The 21,568-nt window shown below is 42.7% G+C and overlaps 1 protein-coding gene across 1 annotated transcript in view; it reads right to left on the reverse strand.

Moving 5' to 3' along the window:
- Positions 1–21,568, reverse strand: part of Clrn1 (clarin 1) — a 53,836-nt gene that overhangs the window by 14,435 nt on the left and 17,833 nt on the right. The window contains 1 exon segment of the mRNA NM_153299.2: positions 4,740–4,919. Within this exon segment, the coding sequence (NP_695211.2) occupies positions 4,740–4,919 (180 nt within the window).

Below are 21,568 nucleotides of genomic sequence, written 5' to 3' on the forward strand. Positions count from 1 at the left end.
AGAAGCCTAATAAGTATGGGGTCAGCTGTGGAGAATATGCCTAGAGTACTGGGATTTTGTAGCAATGGTCCCTGGCAAGTCTTGCATGAAGGGAGGCCTGGCTAAGGCTCTCCACTGAGAGTCAAATACGTAAGAACTCAATATACTGGAATCTCAGTGTGTCTGTGTGAATGTGTGGGGTTAGGCACCCCCATGCCCAGCACCCTCTCTCATGTTTCCCTCTTTTCCTCCACCTCCTGAACTTGGAAACATCTGTTTACCCCACTGTGTCAGCACTGTATTACCTGCAGCCTCTCTCACAGCAGGACATCTTTATTCAAAGCTCACTGGTAACTTCTGTCTTGAAACATGACTCTCAAAACCTTTAAACACCACACTTTCCTGGGTTTCCTTCTCTCAATATTCCTCTGCTACACCCTTCCTCCTTGATCCCCAAAGCCACTCATGGGATTCTTCAGGGTTGGCCTTGACCAGTTTTTTTCCTCAGGACATTCTCCTAGCAGGTGATCCCACCCATTTTCATTCTTTCTAATTCTTGAACCCTGGCGATAAGTAAATTTAAGTCTCTCATCTAGATCTGTTCTCTGAACACTAGGTTCATATGTCCACCTGTCTCTGTAACACCTATACTTGGATCTCTCAGAGCATCTCAGAACTTCTGCACCCCAAATGGACCATTTGATTTCTAGAAATAAGCGCCTGTCTCTGAAAGGTAACCCTGAGTCCTGTCTACCTCAAGGAATACCATCACCATTTATTCGACTTCCTCCATCTCCAGTCAGTAGCATGGGTTCAGCTAGAAATGTCTTAAAGAGGTAATTCTACCATACACTTTAAATTCTTCAAAAGCTCACTGCAATTAAAATCCACTCTAAAACATTTAACATAGCTGTTAAGCTCCAATATTAACCATCTCATGTGATCCCTCTAGCTCCGCTTAAACATTTAAACTAACGAATGTGCATTTCTTCTCTCTGTCTGTCCCTCAAGCTGTGTGAGCTTCCTTTCTGTTCTTCCACAAAGCCATCCTTCCCCAGGGTCTTCCGTGTGCTTTCTCTGCTGCTTGGGAAACTCTCTCCTAAGACTCTCAGCAACTCAGCTTCTGGGAGTATACTCTGTTCAAAACTCAAAGCCTGATCCCTGTTCTCATCAGAGTAATCTCATTATCACCCTCAGAAGTATGGCACTGTGCAGTTATTCAATTATTTATGCACACTTTTGCTTGACTCTCGCAGTGAGTTGCAGGCTCCACAAAGGCACAACCTTGGGCTGGCTTCACTCTGGAACCATCAGTTCCCTTTACAAGGGCTGGCATGTAACCAATACTCTGTCTGCCAAATGATCTAAGGGAATGCACCTGTGGCACTGGTCCTCAACCCACTCTGCAAATCACTTCACTTGAACAAACTAATCCAAAATCCAAAATCAGTACCTGAGCCCCACCCTCAGAGCCTCCAGCTTACTTAGCATGATATGGAGATCTGGTTTCAGTAATTTTAGAAAGCCCATCGGGGGCTTCTTACATCTTGGGTGGGGCAGTTACTCCCCAAATGGACAATGGGGTCTAGTAAGGTATTACCTAAATCTTACATTGGGGGAAAAGGCTTCTTAAAATTAATCTGTAAATGACTAGAGGAGAAAGCAAATTAATTGATTTGCCACAATAACAGTGGCCAGGAGTGTTCTTGGTGTGGATTTAGAGGGAATGAGATGGTTTATAGTAACACTTACACAGAGAGGGCTGAGTTATATAAATTATACTGTAATCTCTAAGGAGTGAAAAGAGGTACTCAGAATCTTGGGCTGTAAACTTCGGCAAGCTACGGTAGTGACTGCGGCCATGCCTTCCTGATCCAATAAGTACAGCGTTTCCTTTTCTTCATCCTTTGTTCTAAAAAATTGACAAACTCCCCATAGAGAACTGGAAGGGTTCATTTTCTTTTGTGTCACTCTCTCCTTTCCTCATGGCCCCCAGCACACAGTGTGGGTCCCTACCTAGCCAGGGAGGAGCCATCTAAAATATGGCCTCATGATGATTTTAGTGTGGAGAACTGGGGAGGCCAAAGGCAAGCTGGAGTTCCAGGAGGTATGGGCAGCATCTATAAGCATAGATTCCTGAGCTCTGCAAAATAAAGAGATAAATGGGAAGGACTCCATGAAGGGAGAAACTCCTGGGTGTCTCCTAATAGATGTGACCCGCCTAAAATTAATGACCCCTAATACCTACACTGCTTTATGACTATACATATTGACCCCCCTTTAAAGGGTTTGTGGTAAAAAAAACTCTAAAGATTTAGATCAGGATTCAGAACTAGGGTCTGTATGAATATTATAAATTTAGGTAAACATTTCCCAACCTCTTTGCAGCCCTGGGTTCCTGGTGTAGATTTAGAGGGAGCAAGATGGTTTATGCTTCAAGAATGACCTGTTGGGGCTGGGGATTTAGCTCAGTGGTAGAGCGCTTGCCTAGGAAGCGCAAGACCCTGGGTTCGGTCCCCAGCTCCGAAAAAAAAAAAAGAAAAAAAAAAAAAAAAAAAGAATGACCTGTGACCCCCAGAGGCTACAGCCTGTCAGCCCCTCTGATCCTCATTTTATTGGCGTGTACAGCTTCATTTTTAATTACTAAAAAAATTTGGTGTTTAAAATAAGGGTTTCAGGGGTTCGGGATTTAGCTCAGTGGTAGAGTGCTTGCCTAGCAAGCGCAAGGCCCTGGGTTCGGTCCCCAGCTCCGAGAAAAATAAAATAAAATAAAATAAAATAAAATAAGGGTTTCAGAGGCATTAACTGCTCTGCAAATACAGGCTCCTTGCAAGGCGCTGCTCTTGACATGCCTCCTCCCCTTCTCCCTCTGTCCCGGCCCACCCCTTTTCTTCCTTGAGTCATCTATCATATACCCACGTTTCCAAGTTCAATATGAATTAAGATACAGCGTAAGCTCAGGACGGCTCTTCTTGTGACCATTTGGGAGTCCAGGCTCTCCTTGCATCAGGCCTAGCTGGAGGCCAAGGTAAGAACTGGGACTTGGATTAAATCATCCTGCCCTTCAGATACTGCTGGTTAGCCTGCCCATCAGAACTCTCTGTTCATCTCCGAATGGGCTTCTCCTCTGAATTGCACCCAGAGATGGAGAGCGAGGTAACCGAGTCTGTTAATAAGTCGGAGTGCCTCCCCTGCAAACCAGCTTTTCTTTCCTCTTTGTGATGCTGGGTCAAGATCTGTTTAGTTAACCTTTCCCGGCTCAGTGACTAGAAAAGGCCTGCTCTTTCCAGTGAGTGACATAATCCACAAATGCTCCATCCTCGACCTTCCTGTAAGACCGAGTTGTTATCTTGGCTTGTGTGTCCCACCTTGAGCCTGTACCTTTTCCCCTCAGTCCGAAGCCAGTCCTTGCCATACTCCTGCCTGTTGCTCTCTGGCATGGGCTGCAGTGCTAACTTTATCCCAGGAGGGTTCTGATTTCTCTCACTTATGGCATCTAGGTAATCAAGTTAACACCACTTTTCCAGGCTTGCTTTTTCAAATCAACAAATGCGTGTGAAAGTGTTTACTATATATGGAAAGTTCCATACTCTCTGTTTCTGCTAGACATAGAATTCCTCAGACTACCCTCATAGAATACTCACTACTGTAATACATAAAGTTTTATTATAGATGTATAAAAGACGTGGAGGAAGTACAATCCCTACTGGAGAGAGATCTATTTTGCTAGGGTGAATAATCCAGTTAGCAAGGTGTGGGCAGGGAACACCCTAGTGGTGTGTGTGTGTGTGTGTGTGTGTGTGTGTGTGTGTGTGTGTGTGTGTGTGTGAGTGAGTAGCAAGTACATTGCCTTCTTGAGCCCATTATCCCCTGTTGGTTGCAGGGCTGTTTTCTAGGCAGGCACCTGTACAAATTGGTGCTGAAATTGGGTTGTATGGGACAAAGGATTAGTGTCAACAAGAGTCTGTGCTGGCTGCCTCAGAACTAGCTACCAAGGGCAACTTCAAAGGAGAAAGAGATTGTCCAAGAGGGACTGTCATTAAATTTTTGGCTGGTGTGAGCTATAACCTCCTAGAAATCATCAATAAACCATGACCAAATAAATAAACTGACTACAAGTTTGGAATGGTGTAAAATCAGAGACATCCTAGGGAAAGATAGTCATGGACTACGTAAATATATTTCATTTTCTTAGTTTTTCTTCCTTCAAAAAGGTGTTATAAGCACCTTCTAACACTGACTAGATTTTTATATTCTTTTTCATTCAGAAAGATTGATAACCATGAGCAAAATTAAAACCATTCATAGTTTCAATACTCAGAGATAACCACAACTAACAAAGTATCCCCACCCATCTTTCATATATAAATATAGCCTCTATATTGTGTGTGAAAGAGTCTTTGACTATACAAGCAATTCCAACAATATTGTCTATGTATATTTTCTTTATAATTCAACAGGTTCATAATATTTGTAAAATCTTACTGCTGTTTTCATTCAACATTTGATATAAGTATTAATCCTTTTGATTACATCTTGAAAATTACAATGTGAAGATTGTAGTTCTTCACATAGACTACCATAATGTACACAATGAATTCCATATTGTTAGATAATTATAGTATTTCGGCACTATTTGCTGTCATGCATAATATTACTACAGGAATGTTACTGCATGGATGGCATAACTATATTTAGTCAGGGCATCTTTTCACACACTGAAAAGCACTTTGTCGTTGGAGGTAGAATTTTATACTTGCCTGAAATGAAGCTGACCAGATAGAGCCCCAGTGGTCCATGCAGAGTTTCAAAGGGCTTGCCAAAAGCATTGTACATGAAGAAGGCTGTCCCCACCATGGTTAAGACGACAAGAATCATGGAGAAGAGAATAATATTGACGTGGATGCTTACAGGGATGGCTTGGACCAAATCTGGGAAGACTGAGGATAAACCAAGATTTAGAGGAATTTTATGGTCAGTACTCTGCAATTTCAACTTAAAAATGTAAGACTTCTTCTCTTACATGCTTTCAAACAATCACTAAAAAGCATTTTGATGAAGACATTTTTCTCTCCCTTTACAAGGGGTTTGCCTAAAGATTTAAAAGTGGAATCATTTCATAGACCTCACCAGTATAATACGGCACTGGAGAGTGCCAGGATTCTTCTGCCCTTGATTATACGACGGTGGATTTGTAACTCAAAAGTGGACATTTGGATGACCAGTGTTTTAATGATAGTTCTCCTCAATCACTTTTTTTGATATATTTTTTTTTATTAACTTGAGTATTTCTTATATACATTTTGAGTGTTATTCCCTTTCCCGGTATCCGGGCAAACATCCCCCTCCCCCCTCCCCTTCCTTATGGGTGTTCCCCTCCCAACCCTCCCCCCATTGCCACCCTCCCCCCATAGACTAGTTCACTGGGGGTTCAGTCTTAGCAGGACCCAGGGCTTCCCCTTCCACTGGTGCTCTTACTAGGATATTCATTGCTACCTATGAGGTCAGAGTCCAGGGTCAGTCCATGTATAGTCTTTAGGTAGTGGCTTAGTCCCTGGAAGCTCTGGTTGCTTGGCATTGTTGTACATATGAGGTCTCGAGCCCCTTCAAGCTCTTCCAGTTCTTTCTCTGATTCCTTCAACGGGGGTCCTATTCTCAGTTCAGTGGTTTGCTGCTGGCATTCGCCACTATATTTGCTGTATTCTGGCTGTGTCTCTCAGGAGCGATCTACATCCGGCTCCTGTCGGTCTGCACTTCTTTGCTTCATCCATCTTGTCTAATTGGGTGGCTGTATATGTAGGGGCCACATGTGGGGCAGGCTCTGAATGGGTGTTCCTTCAGTCTCTGTTTTAATCTTTGCCTCTCTCTTCCCTGCCAAGGGTATTCTTGTTCCCCTTTTAAAGAAGGAGTGAAGCATTCACATTTTGATCATCCGTCTTGAGTTTCATTTGTTCTAGGCATCTAGGGTAATTCAAGCATTTGGGCTAATAGCCACTTATCAATGAGTGCATACCATGTATGTCTTTCTGTGATTGGGTTAGCTCACTCAGGATGATGTTTTCCAGTTCCAACCATTGGCCTACGAATTTCATAAACTCGTTGTTTTTGATAGCTGAGTAATATTCCATTGTGTAGATGTACCACATTTTCTGTATCCATTCCTCTGTTGAAGGGCATCTGGGTTCTTTCCAGGTTCTGGCTATTATAAATAAGGCTGCAATGAACATAGTGGAGCAGGTGTCTTTTTTATATGTTGGGGCATCTTTTGGGTATATGCCCAAGAGAGGTATAGCTGGATCCTCAGGCAGTTCAATGTCCAATTTTCTGAGGATCCTCCAGACTGATTTCCAGAATGGTTGTACCAGTTTGCAATCCCACCAACAATGGAGGAGTGTTCCTCTTTCTCCACATCCTCGCCAGCATCTGTTGTCCCCTGAGTTTTTGATCTTAGCCATTCTCACTGGTGTGAGGTGAAATCTCAGGGTTGTTTTGATTTGCATTTCCCTTATGACTAAAGATGTTGAACATTTCTTTAGGTGTTACTCAGCCATTCGGCATTCCTCAGCTGTGAATTCTTTGTTTAGCTCTGAACCCCATTTTTTAATAGGGTTATTTGTTTCCCTGTGGTCTAACTTCTTGAGTTCTTTGTATATTTTGGAGATAAGGCCTCTATCTGTTGTAGGATTGGTAAAGATCTTTTCCCAATCTGTTGGTTGCTGTTTTGTCCTATCCACAGTGTCCTTTGCCTTACAGAAGCTTTGCAGTTTTATGAGATCCCATTTGTCGATTCTTGATCTTAGAGCGTAAGCCATTGGTGTTTTGTTTAGGAAATTTTTTCCAGTGCCCATGTGTTCCAGATGCTTCCCTAGTTTTTCTTCTATTAGTTTGAGTGTGTCTGGTTTGATGTGGAGGTCCTTGATCCACTTGGACTTAAGCTTTGTACAGGGTGATAAGCATGGATCGATCTGCATTCTTCTACATGTTGACCTCCAGTTGAACCAGCACCATTTGCTGAAAATGCTATCTTTTTTTCTATTTGATGGTTTTGGCTCCTTTGTCAAAAATCAAGTGACCATAGGTGTGTGGGTTCATTTCTGGGTCTTCAATTCTATTCCATTGGTCTATCTGTCTGTCTCTGTACCAATACCATGCAGTTTTTATCACTTTTGCTCTGTAATACTGCTTGAGTTCAGGGATAGTGATTCCCCCTGAAGTCCTTTTATTGTTGAGGATAGCTTTAGCTATCCTGGGTTTTTTGTTATTCCAGATGAATTTGCAAATTGTTCTGTCTAACTCTTTGAAGAATTGGATTGGTATTTTGATGGGGATTGCATTGAATCTGTAGATTGCTTTTGGTAAAATGGCCATTTTTACTATATTAATCCTGCCAATCCATGAGCATGGGAGATCTTTCCATCTTCTGAGGTCTTCTTCAATTTCCTTCTTCAGTGTCTTGAAGTTCTTATTGTACAGATCTTTTACTTGCTTTGTTAAAGTCACACCGAGGTACTTTATATTATCTGGGTCTATTATGAAGGGTGTCGTTTCCCTAATTTCTTTCTCGGCTTGTTTCTCTTTTGTATAGAGGAAGGCAACTGATTTATTTGAGTTAATTTTATACCCAGCCACTTTGCTGAAGTTGTTTATCAGCTTTAGTAGTTCTCTGGTGGAACTTTTGGGATCACTTAAATATACTATCATATCATCTGCAAATAGTGATATCTTGACTTCTTCTTTTCCGATCTATATCCCCTTGACCTCCGGAGGTTGTTGTCTGATTGCTCTGGCTAGAACTTCAAGAACTATATTGAATAAGTAGGGAGAGAGTGGGCAGCCTTGTCTAGTCCCTGATTTTAGTGGGATTGCTTCAAGTTTCTCTCCATTTAGTTTAATGTTAGCAACTGGTTTGCTGTATATGGCTTTTACTATGTTCAGGTATGGGCCTTGAATTCCTATTCTTTCCAGGACTTTTATCATGAAGGGGTGTTGAATTTTGTCAAATGCTTTCTCACCGTCTAATGAAATGATCATGTGGTTTTGTTCTTTCAGTTTGTTTATATAATGGATCACGTTGATGGTTTTCCGTATATTAAACCATCCCTGCATGCCTGGGATGAAGCCTACTTGGTCATGGTGGATGATTGTTTTGATGTGCTCTTGGATTCGGTTTGCCAGAATTTTGTTGAGTATTTTTGCGTCGCTATTCATAAGGGAAATTGGTCTGAAGTTCTCTTTCTTTGTTGTGTCTTTGTGTGGTTTAGGTATAAGAGTAATTGTGGCTTCGTAGAAGGTATTCGGTAGTGATCCATCTGTTTCAATTTTGTGGAATAGTTTGGATAATATTGGTATGAGGTCTTCTATGAAGGTTTGATAGAATTCTGCACTAAACCCGTCTGGACCTGGGCTCTTTTTGGTTGGGAGACCTTTAATGACTGCTTCTATTTCCTTAGGAGTTATGGGGTTGTTTAACTGGTTTATCTATTCCTGATTTAAATTCGGTACCTGGTATCTGTCTAGGAAATTGTCCATTTCCTGAAGATTTTCAAGTTTTGTTGAATATAGGTTTTTATACTAAGATCTGATGATTTTTTGAATTTCCTCTGAATCTGTAGTTATGTCTCCCTTTTCATTTCTGATTTTGTTAATTTGGACGCACTCTCTGTGTCCTCTCGTTAGTCTGGCTATGGGTTTATCTATCTTGTTGATTTTCTCAAAGAACCAACTTTTGGTTCTGTTGATTCTTTCTATGGTCCTTTTTGTTTCTACTTGGTTGATTTCAGCTCTGAGTTTGATTATTTCCTGCCTTCTACTCCTCCTGGGTGTATTTGCTTCTTTTTGTTCTAGAGCTTTTAGGTGTGCTGTCAAGCTGCTGACATATGCTCTTTCCTGTTTCTTTCTGCAGGCACTCAGGGCTATGAGTTTTCCTCTTAGCACAGCTTTCAATGTGTCCCATAAGTTTGGGTATGTTGTACCTTCATTTTCATTAAATTCTAAAAAGTTTTTAATTTCTTTCTTTATTTCTTCCTTGACCAGGTTATCATTGAGTAGAGCATTGTTCAATTTCCACGTATATGTGGGCATTCTTCCTTGATTGTTATTGAAGACCAGTTTTAGGCCGTGGTGGTCCGATAGCACGCATGGGATTATTTCTATCTTTCTGTACCTGTTGAGGCCCGTTTTTTGACCAATTATATGGTCAATTTTGGAGAAAGTACCATGAGGAGCTGAGAAGAAGGTATATCCTTTTGCTTTAGGATAGAATGTTCTATAAATATCCGTTAAGTCCATTTGGCTCATGACTTCTCTTAGTCTGTCTACATCTCTGTTTAATTTCTGTTTCCATGATCTGTCCATTGATGAGAGTGGGGTGTTGAAATCACCCACTATTATTGTGTGAGGTGCAATGTGTGTTTTGAGCTTTAGTAAGGTTTCTTTTATGTATGTAGGTACCCTTACATTTGGGGCATAGATATTTAGGATTGAGAGTTCATCTTGGTGGATTTTTCCTTTGATGAATATGAAGTGTCCTTCCTTATCTTTTTGATGACTTTTAGTTGAAAATTGATTTTATTTGATATTAGAATGGCTACTCCAGCTTGCTTCTTCTGACCATTTGCTTGGAAAATTGTTTTCCAGCTTTTCACTCTGAGGTAATGTCTGTCTTTGTCTCTGAGGCGTGTTTCCTGTAGGCAGCAGAATGCAGGGTCCTCACTGCATATCCAGTTTGTTAATCTATGTCTTTTTATTGGGGAGTTGAGGCCATTGATGTTGAGAGATATTAAGGAATAGTGATTATTGCTTCCCGTTATATTCATATTTGGATGTGAGGTTATGTTTGTGTGCTTTCATTCTCTTTGTTTTGTTGCCAAGACGATTAGTTTCTTGCTTCTTCTAGGGTATAGCTTGCCTCCTTATGTTGGGCTTTACCATTTATTATCCTTTGTAGTGCTGGATTTGTAGAAAGATATTGTGTAAATTTGGTTTTGTCATGGAATATCTTGGTTTCTCCATCTATGTTAATTGAGAGTTTTGCAGGATACAGTAACCTGGGCTGGCATTTGTGTTCTCTTAGGGTCTGTATGACATCAGTCCAGGATCTTCTGGCCTTCATAGTTTCTGGCGAGAAGTCTGGTGTGATTCTGATAGGTCTGCCTTTATATGTTACTTGACCTTTTTCCCTTACTGCTTTTAATATTCTTTCTTTATTTTGTGCATTTGGTGTTTTGACAATTATGTGACGGGAGGTGTTTCTTTTCTGGTCCAATCTATTTGGAGTTCTGTAGGCTTCTTGTATGTCTATGGGTATCTCTTTTTTTAGGTTAGGGAAGTTTTCTTCTATGATTTTGTTGAAGATATTTACTGGTCCTTTGAGCTGGGAGTCTTCACTCTCTTCTATATCTATTATCCTTAGGTTTGATCTTCTCATTGAGTCCTGGATTTCCTGTATGTTTTGGACCAGTAGCTTTTTCCGCTTTACATTATCTTTGACAGTTGAGTCAATGATTTCTATGGAATCTTCTGCTCCTGAGATTCTCTCTTCCATCTCTTGTATTCTGTTGGTGAAGCTTGTATCTACAGCTCCTTGTCTCTTCTTTTGGTTTTCTATATCCAGGGTTGTTTCCATGTGTTCTTTCTTGATTGCTTCTATTTCCATTTTTAATTCCTTCAACTGTTTGTGTTTTCCTGGAATTCTTTCAGGGACTTTTGCGATTCTTTCAGGGATTTTTGCGATTCCTCTCTGTAGGCTTCTACTTGTTTATTAATGTTTTCCTGTGTTTCCCTAAGGGAGTTCTTCACGTCTTTCTTGAAGTCCTCCAGCATCATGATCAAATATGATTTTGAAACTAGATTTTGCTTTTCTGGTGTGATTGGATATTCCATGTTTGTTTTGGTGGGAGAATTGTGCTCCGATGATGCCATGTAGTCTTGGTTTCTGTTGCTTGGGTTCCTGTGCTTGCCTCTCGCCATCAGATTATCTCTAGTGTTACTTTGTTCTGCTATTTCTGACAGTGGCTAGACTGTCCTATAAGCCTGTGTGTCAGGAGTGCTGTAGACCTGTTTTCCTCTCTTTCAGTCAGTTATGGGGACAGAGTGTTCTGCTTTCGGGCGTGTAGTTTTTCCTCTCTACAGGTCTTCAGCTGTTCCTGTGTCTTGAGTTCACCAGGCAGCTTTCTTGCAGCAGAAAAGTTGGTCTTACCTGTGGTCCCGAGGCTCAAGTTCGCTCGTGGGGTGCTGCCCACGGGCTCTCTGCAGCGGCAGCAACCAGGAAGACCTGTGCCGCCCCTTCCGGGAGCTTCAGTGCACCAGGGTTCCAGATGGCCTTTGGTGTTTTCCTCTGGCGTCCGAGATGTGTGTGCAGAGAGCAGTCTCTTCTGGTTTCCCAGGCTTGTCTGCCTCTCTGAAGGTTTAGCTCTCCCTCCCACGGGATTTGGGTGCAGAGAACTGTTTATCCGGTCTGTTTCCTTCAGGTTCCGACGGTGTCTCAGGCAGGGGTCCTGCCGCTCCTGGGCCCTCCCCCACAGGAGCCCAGAGGCCTTATACAGTTTCCTCTTGGGACAGGGATGTGGGCAGGGGTGGGCAGTGTTGGTGGTCTCTTCCGCTCTGCAGCCTCAGGAGTGCCCACCTGACCAGGCGGTGAGGTCTCTTTCCCACGGGGTCTGGGAGCAGAGAGCTGCTGCGGGCCGGGATCCGCGGGTGTGGGACTTCCTCCTCAATCACTTTTAAAATCTATCTAAACAATAATAATATTTCAATTTTGAACATACCTTGGAGGATGTTTTTAAATATCAACCTTGATTATTATAATGTAAATAAAATGGTTTCTAGGCCACAACAATAGTCAAGAATTGGGGATTTTCAATCAACTTCAATATTTTGATAAAGCACAAAGCTATGGGGAAAATGATTTCTGCTACTACAAGAAATATTTTTCCATTCAGTAAGCAGGCCAAATCTATTTCTAGATTTTGTATTCAGGCCAAGTTATCCTTGTCTGCTTATGAGATGGAAGCCTTGAAACACAGCGAGTTTATCTGTCTCCTCGCCTCCAACAGATCTGGACCACACAGGAAGGAAAGTGCAGTTCCATAAGTTTAGTTTCCCAAACTCTAGCCAGTGCTTAAGTTTTCCATTGAGCATCTACTCTGTGTCAGCCATTGCTTGGAAAACCAGAGGTGGCTGGAGCCATAAGACAAGACAGAGAAAGATCTAGATATCTCCCACAGAGCCTGTGAACTGATGAGAGCACCCGGGCAAACGGTAAGTGAGCAAACACTTATTCGATTGCTTATTTTCAAAGGTGTTCACCAAGGTCTCCCTTTGCACGGGTGTTACTTCCCCTTTAAGAGTTAGAGTGATTTCTTCATTGCCTTTCCTCATTGCCTATATGAAGTAGCTTAGTTGTCCTTTATCATTCTATGGTAAAGACGATGCCACATGAAAACCCTTTTTTAAAAAAAAATCTACGTTCTATAAACTGGGTCTTCTAAGTCCAAAACATTTAGTCAACGTGTAGGGAAAGGGAACCTTTGTGCCGTTTTCCTGGGAGTTAAAGCTGGGAAAACCTTCTCGATGTCCATGCCCTTTTCTCGGCACCTTCTCTTATTTATTTCTTGTTTATGCCTCTCTTGGGCATATTTAGGCACATGAGTCTGGTGAGATATTATAAATACGGTCAGTAAAAGGCTTAGAAAGAGCTTGAGTGGGGGCTGGAGAGATGGCTCAGTGGTTAAGAGCCCCCGACTGCTCTTCCAGAGGTCATGAGTTCAATTCCCAGCAACCACATGGTGGCTCACAACCATCTGTAAAGAGATCCGATGCCCTCTTCTGGTGTGTCTGAAGACAGCTACAGTGTACTTACATATAATAAATAAATAAATCTTTAAAAAAAATAGGCCTTTTTAAAAAAAAAAAGAAAGAAAGAAAGAGCTTGAGTGCCTAACAACAGTGCATGCAGTCCATACAATCAATTTTACAGATACTGGAGCAATTCTATAGGAACAGATGTGGAATTATCATCCGAATGTGTTGTGAGATGGAAAGAAATAAACCATTTGGTGGGGGGAGGCAAAGGGGTGTGTTTATAACGATTATTTAAATACTCTGCTTTCCTGACTGAATTCTCTACACAGGTGAGATAGGTATGTTGTTAAAACTGAAGCATGGGAGGCTTGGGAGACAGCTCAGTAGGTAAGAAAGAGCATCTCCTCTGTAAGCTTGAACATTTGATTTCATGTTCCCAGCATCCATGTGAAAAGTAGTGCATGGATATGCACACCAAGCATTGAAAGGCAGAGTCAGGTAAATCCCAGGATCCCCTCACTGGACAGCCAGCCAACCTAGTAAAAATGGTGAGCTTCATGGGGTGGCAAAGAGGGGGTGTGCCTGTATTTTCTTTATTTTTTTCCAACAAGGTCTTACCTCTTTATTCCTGGATAGTCTAGAACTGGGCCTGAACTTACTCTGATGACCAGGATGGCCACACACTCACAGAGATCCATCTGCCTTTGCCTCTCAAGTGCTAGGATTAAAAGGCTGCCCTACCATGCCCACGGGAGACCCTACCTTAAATGGAATGTGGTAGAAAGTGAAAGAAGACATTCAACATCCTCTTCTGGTCTCAGCATGCAGGCACTTGCACTTGTATACACATATGCATCACACACACACACACACACACACACACACACACACACACATACACACAGAGACACCTGAGTCTATGTGCTATGCCCAAGATTTATACCTAGTATGTGACAGAATGGGGGTTTGAAATCAAGTCCTCACTCTGATCCACTATGCTATAGCATATGGCCTTGTGTCACAGCTAAGAAGATTATTTCCAGAAGTATATGAAAATTAATAGCATTGCTTCAGAAGAAACAGGCTGAAGGAGCTTCACTTTGTACTCTTTTTATACTGTTCAGAAGAAACATTTACTTTGCTGCAAGCATTATCTATTCAATTAAAGTATGAATACACTTAATACATTTAATGAACATATAACAATTCCTGTGACTGCTGCAAATGGAAAGACAGACAGGAGGTAGATCAAACACAACACATGCACAATTTATGGCTAAGGTTTGCCATTTAAACAACCCCTATCTAGGAAATGACTTTGGGATAGCCAGAGAAAACTGAGTGTGAGCTTGGTGTTAGATGATATTTCATAGCTATTATCAATTTTGTTTATTTTATGTGTGCTATTGTGGAAGTTTTAAAGGCCTTATCTGTTAGAAATGAGATGGGTGGATGGATGCATGGAAGGAAGGATGGATGGATGGATGGATGGATGGATGGATGGATAGATAGGTAGATGGATGAATGGATAGATGGAAGGATGGATGGAAGGATGAATGGATAGATGGATGGATGGATGCATGGAAGGATAGATGGATGGATGGATGGATGGATGGATAGATGGATAGATGGATGGATGAATGGATGCATGGATGGATGGTTGAATGGATGGATAGATGGATAGATGGATGCATGCATGCATGCATGGATGGATGGAAGGACGAATGGATAGATGGATGGATACATAGAAGGATGGATGGATAGATGGATAGATGGGTGGATGCATGCATGCATGGATGGATGGATGGATGGATGGATGGAAGGACGAATGGATAGATGGATAGGTGGATGGATGGATGGATAGATGGATGGATGATGCATGGATGCATAGATGCATGGATGGATGGATGATGCATGGATGCAAGGATGCATGGATGGATGGAAGGATTGATGGAAGGATGGGTGGAAGGATGGACGGATGGATGGAAGGATGGATGCATGCATGCATGGATGGATGGAAGGATGAAGATAAAATTGGAAAGGTCTTCATTTGTCTGGAGGGATAGGGTAATGGCAATGCATGTTGCAGTTCAAGCTGGAGAATTCCTGATGCCAGGTTTATGGAAGTCTCAAACTTCTAGGGGAAAAGCCACCTTTCTGCTACAATAGAGATTCTAATTGAGGAGACCATTCAAGCAGCCCAGCTGCTATTCTCACACTTGCTTCTCACAGTTGGCCAGCTGTTGGCTTGGTTTTTACTGTAAAGCCAGCTCCCATTCACCGCTCTACCCATGAAATAAGGCGATGACCTCATGTGTGGATAGGGTAGGTAGGTTTATCCTCTTCAAAAATGCAAAGTGCCAACTAAATTGAAACAAACCCAGAAAGAAGTTGTGCTGATTAGCCTTGTGGGGAAAAAAGCCAGAAGCAACGTAAGCTGCCAGGAAGTGCTTTCTGATTCTTAGGGAGTCTTTTAGGTCCCCATCCTATGTGAAAATGGAAGAAAGTGAGGATATGACCACTCCAAGGTATGGGGGGAGGAGAAGGCTTTTATTGTAGATAGGAGGAGGAGTATAACAAAGGATCTGGAAGAGTCCAGAGCAGGGAGACAAAGTAGCGGACAAACATGGTCAGTAGACTGAGCTGGCCCTTGAAAGGAGGATGCAGGGGAAATCGAGAGGAAGGGAAGGGAGATGGTCAGGAGGTGGGGGCGGCAGGAGAGGAGAGGGCAAAAAGATCCAAGAGAACCAAGGGTTTGCACAGGCCCCTGGGATGGCAGGGTTTTATACTGATCAGTAGCTAGAGGAAGGGAAGCAAAGTCCTTCGCTGGAAAGGTAAACCTCTCCATGGGCAGGGGATGAGGTAAGAGCTGAGAGGAGCCACAGGAAATGGGTGAGCCGGGAAGCCAAGCAGACACTTTGCTATGCTTATGGGCTCCACAGTTAGTCATTTATCCGTAGTTTTCATTTAGACCTGACAAAAACCACTGAGAAGAGTACATAAGACTCGCATTTTATCAGGTTTCCTGTGCTCTAGTAATAATAATAATGATGAAGTAGTTAATATGTCCCATCCTCCAAGCATCCTCATCAAGACAAGAAAACATTTCCATAGAGTAATAGATGAGTGGGAAGAACAAAGGCCAGCAATCACATGGCATTTCCTGAGCTCTCGGTTCTTCACTCAGATATGGAATACGCTAACATCGATAGCCTTCTGAATTTTCTGTGTATTATTTATTTATTCTGTCGTGTGTGTGTGTGTGTGTGTGTGTTAGGAGTTGGTCTGGTACTGCTTTATATTCAAATGCTAAATACTGTGCATTCGCACGCATACACACACACACACACACACACACACACACACACACACACACACACACACACATCAGTCCCCCAAGATCTGATTGACCCTGAGGAGGAGATCCTCAAGTACACCAAGTGATATTGTGTAAATCCTGCTCCCTGGTTAATCAAAGGCTAGAGACTATGATTGGACAATAGGGAGAGAAAGGTGGGACTGGCAGATCCATCGAGGGATCTGAGGAGAGATGGGAGAAGGTGGAATGAGGCCGGATGGATCATGAGCTCGTGGCCAGGAGAAGTGGACCCTGAGGATAGCCCTGGGCAAGAATGAAATAGCGAGTAACAAGGGACATATGGCTGGGATGGAAGTTACAATAGCTCAAAACCTGCCCAAACTTGTAAATAAAATACCAGGATTATGTGTCTTTTATATGGGCTAGTTAGAAATAATAATTCGGCGTTGTGTGTGTCTGTGTGTGTGTGTGTGTTGTGTGTGTGTGTGTGTTGTGTGTCTGTGTGTGTGTGTCTGTGTGTGTCTGTGTCTGTGTGTGTGTCTGTGTGTGTGTGTTGTGTGTGTGTGTCTGTGTGTGTGTGTGTGTGTGTGTGTGTGTGTGTGTGGTACATGTGTGGAGAAAGTTTTTGAGAGTTGGCTCCAGCTGCCTGCTTTAACAAATGATTTCCATTCACTTGTTAACAGCTAACTGTGCGATTCCTGGAGCCCAGGGTGTCTTGTTGGGTTAAGGGCAGCTTCTCCACAGCTATAACTATTTGAATCCTGGAGAATCACACTAACCCCACTACATGAGACTACTTCCTAGACACGTACTACCCAATGTCATTGAAGTGACACCTCCTAATATTTCATGATCTGTCCCCAGCTTTGGCCATGGACAAGTCATATTAGTGCTGGTCAGAAAGTGGCTTTCTCAGCAGAGTTGGCTCTCTTCTTCCACAGTCTCAGCAGAGTTGGTTTTCCTCTCCCATGATGTGGGGCACAGACATTGAAGTCAAGTCCTTGGCCTTGGTAGCAAGTTCTTATATCTTCAGAGTCTGGCCCGGCATATTCAATTTTTACAAAAAAAAAATAGGAAGGAAATATTATTTTGCCTTAAGTGTATAGAGTAAAATTACTAAGAGACAGAGAATTAATTTTCCTAAAATCACAATGATAAAGCTGCCTTTGTGGTCACTTCCCATACCTTTATTTTAGGATAACAATAAAATTAACATGAGAAAATTATCTCTCATTTTGATTCTGTAAGGTTTTTTAAAGTTTTATTAATTATTATTATTATATGCTAAGTTGGATCTCTTATCATCATCAATCATCATCATCATCATTATTAGCATAATTATTATTATTTTTGAGCGTATGCTGAGTTAGATCTCTCCTTCAACCTCTATGTGGGTCCCTGGGCATCAAGCTCAGACCTCGAAGGTTTTGTTGCAAGCTCCTTTGCCCACTGAGCCATCTTGCCAAACCTCCACGAGATTTAACAAATGCATTCAGTTTGTCTAACTGTTGCCACAATCAAGATATAGGATGTCCTACCATTCCACATCCTTCCCTCATTCTTTTATCCCAAAGCCTCAGCTTCTGCAGGTATAATGCCAGAAGAAAATTCAAAGTGCCCCCCGAGATGCAGCTGCCATCCTTTCTCCCCAGCAAGGGCCCAGGTGTCCCACGGCTTCTTCAGCCAGGTTTTTAAAACAGTAGTCACTTAATAGCTGTAGGGTGTCTAGTGGTTTTAATTAACATCTCTCAAATGACTGACGAGTTGGCCCGTGCTTGGTGAGCTTGTCTTTGATGTGTTCATTAGGTTGGGTGGTATGTCTGTCTATACCGATTGTGTGTTTTTTATAGGTTGTTTGTAATTGAGTTCTGAGACAACTGTATGCAGGCTCATTATCAGATAAGAAAATCAAATATTTTCTCCATATCTGGGACATGTCTCTGTGTCTTTTTGAAGGGCAGTTCTTATTTTTATGAAGTCTAGTTTATCAATTCTTTCTTTGTATGTATCAGGTTTTAGATGTGAAAGATAAGATGTCTTTGCAAGGTCACAAATATTTTCTGATGTTTCTTGCTTGAAATTTGTAGTGTGTGTGTGTGTGTGTGTGTGTGTGCGCGCGCGCATGTGGGTGTAAGACCAGGACATCCTTGGGTATTGTTTTTCAGGCACTGTATTTTGCAGCAGGTCTCTATAATACTAGCTGAACACTCTCCAATTATGGGAAAATGCAAAACACTGTCTCCTCACCCCTGAGAGAAGACACACTAAAATATGGAGACCACCAAAGTCCAGCTCAATGCACTCATGAGTTTTGTTGGGATTACTTACAAGAGTCCAGTTCCTTACTAGAGCAGAAACAACTCAAAGACAGCTGCATCATTAAAGCCCACCCCAGCATGGGTGACGGGCCACAAAATCTGGAAAACCTGGAGCACACTGCTCGGCTTGCAGGCAGGTCAACAGGTTGGAGAGTGTCCTTTCCAAATGACTCTGATCGAAATATTTTCCAGGCACCTGGGCTGGTTTCTGCTTCTCCAGGGCAGCCAGCCTTGTCTCAGGGTCTTTGCAGCTTTTAGTGCTTACTCTGCCAGGGAGGGGCCTACCAGAAGGGACTGAAGCTAGTTTGAGTTGTTTGTTCCCCTGCAGGATGGACCGTTTCAGTCTGGGAGGAAAATTGTTACAGATCGGTTGGGCTTGCCAGCTAGCCCCAGGGTCTGATTGTCTCCCCTTCTCTAGCTCTAGGATCATAAACTAAGCCTACCACACCTAGTTTATTTAGTCATTACTTGTTAGCATGCGTTTTGAGATCAAAGCCCAGTCTTCATGAAGACCTGTCCACTCACACACACATACAGACACATAGACACACATCCTGGTCTGCCCTAAGGAAATCTGTTATTTCCTAATCTCAAGCTTTCCCTTTATACCTAGTCCTTACGCCATAGCCCTTTTGTCCAGCTGCCACTTTAACTCCTGCAAAGAGCCACCTTCCCCATTCTACCATGGCTGCTTTGAAAAAGGCACTTCTGTTCTTCTGGTTGTGATACTATATTCCCATCCTACTTGACATCCCTGTGGTCTTTAGGTTTGTAAACCATTTCCTATGATGGTCTGTCCTCCCTAGGCTTCCCTCAGCCAGTCCCTTGCACCTCGGCCACACCACTGTCAGTCTCTCATCTTTTCTCCCTCTCCTTCACATATAGCAATCTCTTTCAGGACATGTCTCTTAGTATCTCCTTCATTCCTCCCTGAGAAATTCTATCTGCAGCTGTGCTTCCAGCTGCTGCCTCCCATCTGCAGCTGTGCTTCCAGCTGCTGCCTCCCATCTGCAGCTGTGCTTCCAGCTGCTGACTCCCATCTGCAGGTGTGCTTCCAGCTGCTGCCTCCCATCTGCAGCTGTGCTTCCAGCTGCTGCCTCCCATCTGCAGCTGTGCTTCCAGCTGCTGACTCCCATCTGCAGCTGTGCTTCCAGCTGCTGCCTCCCATCTGCAGCTGTGCTTCCAGCTGCTGCCTCCCATCTGCAGCTGTGCTTCCAGCTGCTGACTCCCATCTGCAGGTGTGCTTCCAGCTGCTGCCTCCCATCTGCAGCTGTGCTTCCAGCTGCTGCCTCCCATCTGCAGCTGTGCTTCCAGCTGCTGACTCCCATCTGTGAGTTCCTGCTGCTTCCCATCTACAGGTTCCCACTCCTCTGCTTCTACCCTGAACTGCTTACAGCCTCTAAGGTTATTTAACAGATGCATGTCTTTTGTTTGAGTTCTACAGGTAAACCGTCAAACAGGACCAAGTCTGCTTCATCTTCCCTCTACAATTGTTCCTTTTGTCCTCCTTATGTCCACTTGTAACAGCTTTCCAGAACTTTGTAGAAATTTCAAGATTATCCTGTCACACGTCCAGTTGCAGCATTTTGTAAGAGAATTTTAGTACTATATCCCTTTCTTTCCGCTCTCCTCTTGCTGCTTTGTGGTATTGCAAGTTTCCTCCTGGCCTCCTGCCTTTCTTTTATTCTTCTTCTCATCCACCGTCTGTCCTGTCACATGCTTTAATTTTTGCAGTAGCTTCATATTGCCTAGCAAGTAAGGTCTGGCCTGGCCTGGCCTGGCCAACCCCTCCCTCCACCCCCTGTCTTATTTTCCTCCTTCTACTCATGCATCTTCTGTCCACTGGCCTCAAGAAGCTGTTTGTCCTGCTGTTCCTTTGCTTGGAAAGTCTTTGCTTATAGTTAATGAAATATAACTGACCCCTGAAAACTTACCTGCTTTCCCTCCTTGACCTCAGACAGACAGAGTACCTCTTCTTCACCGACCTTTCTAACCAAACACAATACCTGTGGTAGTAACTGCAGATATTCAGACATTGATGGCTGGGGTTTATCATCAGTTTAGACTCCTAGCTGGATTGCCCCTGTTGGCCCTCCCAAAGCTTGGTGTGGCTGGCTGACAGGCCTCGGCCAAAATCATTAAAGTGGAAGTGGCACATTTGAGTTCCAGGCCATAGAATTTAATTACCAGTGTGATGGTCTTCTCCTTCACAACTGACAACATTTCATATGGCAACTGTGACCTGGAGTGAAGCTACAGGTGAAGAGCTATGTTGTTCAAGAAATACATCTTTTTGAGGGGGTTGGGGAGCTGGAGAGATGGCTCAGTGGTTAAGAGCTCTTTCAGAAGTTCTGAATTCAATTCCCAGCAACCACATGGCAGCTCACAACTATCTGCTTATAACTGTCTGCAACTCCAGTTCCAAGGAATCTGACACCCACAAACGCCAATGTACATAAAATACAAATAATTAAATTTAAAAAAGAAATACACCTTTTTAACCTAAAATATTTGGTTTTACTTGTTACTAAAACATGACTTAGCCCATCCTGACCGACAAAGTGATTGGTTATAAAGACTTTTGCTAGATTCTCTCCGTTTTAATAGTTCTCACGTCTTCCTACTCCAGCAAAGTGCTGAGGCATGGAAAGGCACCAAGAAGCCTTTCAGAGAGAGAAGCTGGTCGTGCACACCTCTCTAGCTTGAAACTATTTATCCTACATATAAAGTCATGCTGTTTTCAATACATTAAAAAAAAAGATGAACAGCGTTTGTGCTTACTAAGTATTAAGTTTCCTTTACTGATTATCATTAATCCGTGTTTTATTTGATAACCCCAAATATATGACTTTTTCAATTGCTTCGAAACTTACTTTAGTTGCTAGATTTTTCATTATATTTTGCCCAGTGCTTTATTTTTCCTTTATCTGTTGGTGACTTTAGTCTGCCATGCCTCTTATTTAGTAGTCTTAAAAACAGGGCTTGGTAAATTTAATCTGAACCTTTGTGTAAAGCAGCATTGCTCAGGAGTGACAAAGGACTGAATATTATGAATCACAAAAGCAAAAGCTGACAGTGTTGTTGCTGGAAGAGCTATGAATAACCAGGCGCTAACTGAGAGAGAATGTCAGATGAGTGGGGCAGAGGTTTT

This window comes from Rattus norvegicus, chromosome 2 (genome assembly GCF_021556685.1).
Source record: "Rattus norvegicus strain SHRSP/BbbUtx chromosome 2, alternate assembly SHRSP_T2T, whole genome shotgun sequence".
NCBI lineage: Eukaryota > Metazoa > Chordata > Mammalia > Rodentia > Muridae > Rattus > Rattus norvegicus.